Source organism: Formica exsecta, unplaced genomic scaffold (assembly GCF_003651465.1).
Source record: "Formica exsecta isolate Colony F162 unplaced genomic scaffold, ASM365146v1 scaffold247, whole genome shotgun sequence".
In the NCBI taxonomy this organism is placed as follows: Eukaryota; Metazoa; Arthropoda; class Insecta; order Hymenoptera; family Formicidae; genus Formica; species Formica exsecta.
The window spans coordinates 1,898,878-1,903,462 of NW_021849743.1; the positions used below are offsets into that span (position 1 = coordinate 1,898,878).

General features: G+C 29.3%; 1 protein-coding gene across 3 annotated transcripts in view; it reads left to right on the top strand.

The window, feature by feature from the left end:
- The window catches only part of LOC115236266 (rho GDP-dissociation inhibitor 1), a 9,776-nt gene extending 6,514 nt beyond the window's left edge, over positions 1 to 3,262 (top strand). For all 3 annotated transcript variants that reach the window (XM_029808605.1, XM_029808604.1, XM_029808603.1), the window contains 3 exons: positions 49 to 228; positions 604 to 828; positions 1,016 to 3,262. In XM_029808605.1, coding sequence (XP_029664465.1) covers positions 49 to 228; positions 604 to 828; positions 1,016 to 1,215 — 605 coding nt within the window. In that variant the 3' untranslated portion in view covers positions 1,216 to 3,262. The remainder of the gene's footprint in view (positions 1 to 48; positions 229 to 603; positions 829 to 1,015) is intronic.
- Positions 3,263 to 4,585: the final 1,323 nt, after the last annotated feature.

A 4,585-nucleotide genomic window follows, 5' to 3' on the forward strand; every position in this document is an offset into this window, starting at 1 on the left:
TAGTTTGTTTATATATATATACATATATTTTTCCTGGTTTGAACATAGTGATGTCTGACCCTACGGGTGATCATGTAGATGTGGTGGACGAGGAGTTGGAGTCCGATTATAAGCCTCCGCCGGAGAGGAGTATCGAACAGATCCTGGAGGCGGACAAAGAAGATGAAAGTTTACGCAAATATAAGGAGACGCTTCTGGGAGAAGCAAAAGCTGGTGGTATCGTAGTGGGTGAGTTTCTTTTCTTTTACATATGTATAAATGTGTTTAGGATTTGCTCTTATCATCACTTATTGAAATTATTTATATCAATTATTTACCTTGCACTTTTTGCTATTATTAATGTATAAAGTATCTGTATTCCATAAAGATTTGATCCCATAATTTTTGTAAATTTTATGCAAATAATTCTTTATAATTATATCATAATGGTTGTGTATAAAATACTAAAATATATATTTTTTTTATTTATCTTTATTTGTTTATTAATAAAAATAATAACCATATATAGCAATAGCATTTAAAAAATGCAGAAAAAGGGAAAACTATTTTGTAAAATTAATACATTTGCACAATAGTAACAATATCTCTTGCATGCTTTTTTAGATCCCAATGATCCTAGAAAGGTAATAGTAAAGAAATTGGCGCTGTGTGTCGCCGATCGGCCGGATATGGAGTTAGACTTGACTGGTGATTTAGCACAATTGAAAAAACAGATATTTGTCATCAAGGAGGGTGTGAGCTACAGAATCAGAATCGATTTTATTGTACAGCGTGAGATTGTGCATGGATTGAAATATGTTCAGAAGACGTATCGCCTTGGTGTGCCTGGTATGTTTTTACTTTTTATCATTTTGTGTTTAATCCAACATTGACTGATGTCATATTTCTAATTACCATAAATATCTTGTTAATGCTTCAAATGCAAATTAGGAGTTACGGGTAAATGAAATATACAATAACCTCTATATAAAGCATGGTTGAACAAATTTTATATCTACAATCTCTTTTGTTTCAGTTGACAAGATGACACATATGGTAGGCTCGTATCCTCCTAAAACAGAGCTTCAATCTTATACCACCCCACCCGAGGATGCGCCATCCGGCGTCGTAGCGCGAGGTTCTTACAGTGTCAGTTCTCTCTTCACAGACGATGACAAGCACGAACATCTCAAATGGGAATGGGCGTTCGAAATCAAGAAGGATTGGAAAGAATAAATCGTCTTTTATCCTGTTTGGATACAAGGAAGTCACGAAGACGATAATTTACAATTCCTAGCCTTATCACATTTTGCAAATAATAATTAAGAACGTGAAATGCCAAAACACAGACTTGGATGAATGATTTATAATGTTCTTTAGTTGTGGTCTCGGCGTTGCCATAAAAATTAATAATATATTTTAAGTAACAGAAGAGAGAAAGAATATAATCAATATTTATTAAGAGTTTTCTTTGTAATTGATTGAATATTCAATCATAAAAGTAGTACTCAAGAATTGCAAAGTATACGTAATCTTTAGTCACTAGTACAAGCAGACGCCAGTAGTGATGACTTAAGCGACGCACGACGTGACAAACCAGTGTTTCCAGGAATGATGAGTATTAGATGCATGAGTGAAATTTATAGTGAATGTTAAAGCCAACATTTGATCCACTATATATGTATAATATTAATTAAGAGTAAAGAAAATGCTCCAAATTTTTAGATAATATTTGTACAACATGATTTTCGGACAGCGATCAGAGTTTGCTTGATTATTATATATTCGTCACATATTTAACATTCTATATAATGTTATACAAAATTATATGTTAAATATCTATTAACTAAAAAAACTGGTGAAAGAAAGGTTACAAAAAAAGAATAACTACAGTACTTCTATTCTTCTATATAAATTAGAAAATTCCTAAAAAATCATATTACGTTCATAATAAATTTTGAATAGCAAATTAGATTATATTTAACTGCATAATATATTATAATCAGTTACTGATCTCACAAATATAATAAACTTTATCATCTAGCAAAATAGATGACACAAATTTTTGCTTATAATTATGGCAATACTATTATTTATAATAATAATGAGAGAGATGTAGAAAAATTTCTCTATATTAATGACTTTTAATGGTTTTATATAATTTGTATTAAAGATTAATATTTTATTAAGATGTAAAAAAAAAAAAAAACCTTTCGATAGGTAGTGCCATAAGTAGTCTCAGTCAATTTTTGATCGTTGCCCGATAAGATGATACTACACTTATATATCTTTATTTTGTAATATAATTATTTCTATATATTGCCATATAATGGGCGAAAATATATTGATTTAGTTATAGTTCAAGCAAGTATCTTATGGATATGAATGCGCACTTATCAATAGTAAAAATCTTGAATGTTTTACAAACAAATAATTATGGTATTCTGTTTACATACTTCTTGCAGGAAAATTACCAGGATTATTATTGGGAATAATATTATCATAAATACTACATATGTGTGTGCAAATTGAAAGTTCCAAAAACAAAAACCATGTCCTTCATGGAGAATAGTGAATGCGTTTATCACGCAAGTAACTAGAATCATTGAAAACCCTAATTATCTAGAAACGCGCACACCACCAACAATTAATCAATGTGTAAAAAAAATTTGTATATTTATATAATCATATTGTATTAGAGTCTGTGGTGTTTTTCCGATATACTGATCAATCGTGTAGGAATGCCACGTATTTGTACGATAATGAGCGATGACAAAGAGAAGAATATATATTAGTATAGACATTTTGTACCTTTACTACGAGCTTCACGAGAGAAACAAATAGATTGAGAATAGTTATCTCATTGGAAAGTTACACAAAGTATATATTGATACATACGTATTTGTGCAAATAAAATAGAATCACATTTTGCATTCTTCATCCAAAACATATTTTTCCACTACACAAACAACATAGTCGTTTCGATTGTGCCCTTTTAGCTCCAATAGCATCTTTTTTATCATCGAATACAAGGTGATCCTTAGTTTTCCTTTATCGCTCTTATTTGTACATTCATTTGTATCTTGTAAGTGATGGGAGAGAGGTAGAGAGAAAGAAAGAGAATCTTCTAGAATTGTCTGGGATTATTTAAGCTTAGGATTTGAGTGTACTTCATCGTACTTTGTATATCACGCGTATTCATTTGTATTATGTGACGCAATATATATATATTGTATGCGGCGAATCTGATTACTGTATAGCAAATATACAACCTACGTCAATATTTTCTTCGCCTCTCTTTATCCGACATTACGCTTAATTATTAGGTACATTTCTTTTTATTTTTAGATATAAATTAATGAAACTCTTATAAATATTGTTATCCATTATTGAAATATATTTTTAAAATCCAATAACAGTAAAGCTAGTAATACAAAAGGTGCCATTTGTTCAAAATTGATATAGATTTTTATAAAGAAATATGACGTTTTATTCAGAATTATGTCAATCGTTACCGGATGTGCTATAAATATTTCTCGACACTTGAAACGAATTGGAATTGTTAATATCAAACCATGATAATGCACAGATATCTTGTATTATGTTAGAATTAGGTTTATACATCTGGCATTCGTTTTTGCAGTAGCATGAACATAACATAAATGAGTGTCTCTAAAAGCGATCTAAAAATATAGAAAAAATTATATATATAATGGAAACAAAATTTTACTTTTCTTTATTTTACAAAAGCAAGAAATAGAAAGAGAGAAAAACTCGGATCGTTTATGACACTCTATAGTTTGATATAAACTGCTATAATAATAGCATTACCGAAAAATCATTCAATCAATTATTTATAAACATACTATCATTCGTATATAATATACTGTCAATGAATATGGGACATAGTTTTTGATGTAAAGTATTTCAATGCAAATATTTTATTTTGCATTTAAGCTAATATATACATTCCTGTAAGCATGTATCTATCTGTGGATCTATCTATCTTAAGATACGTGTATTAAGTATATGTATATCTTATGTGATTCGAATTCTCGTTTTCGTGGAGCATCATAGTTCGAGTATATAAAAGTATATAAGTATATACATATATGAATATATATACACACTTATAAATATACTTTTGTATGCGTGTATGTATGTTGTATGTATAAAAAAGAAGCGTCATTATATTGCATTCAAGTTTAATAATAATGATGATAGCAACCCGAAAAAATATATATAAATTCTCATATATATATATATATATATATATATATATCTCTTTATTGCTGAAAAATTTAAATTCTGTTGCCTTTTCGAGGAAACTGATTCACTTACAGTCGCCGATGCTACGAAAAAGGTTATTTTCGGGTGATTATTTTAATAAAATGTATCGTGTACTTTTTTTGTACGATCATGTAATAGCCATATATAATCGAGCGAAAACGCACAGAGCGGTGATATTATCATTAAAGTCTCTTTTATGTAAATATTAATAGAATTACGTATAAGAATAGCGTGTAAGATAACGTTCTTTTCGCGTAGCGTACCATGCGCTAATTTATCTGTAAATTTTTACGCGATTGTTAATAAATCTTTTTTG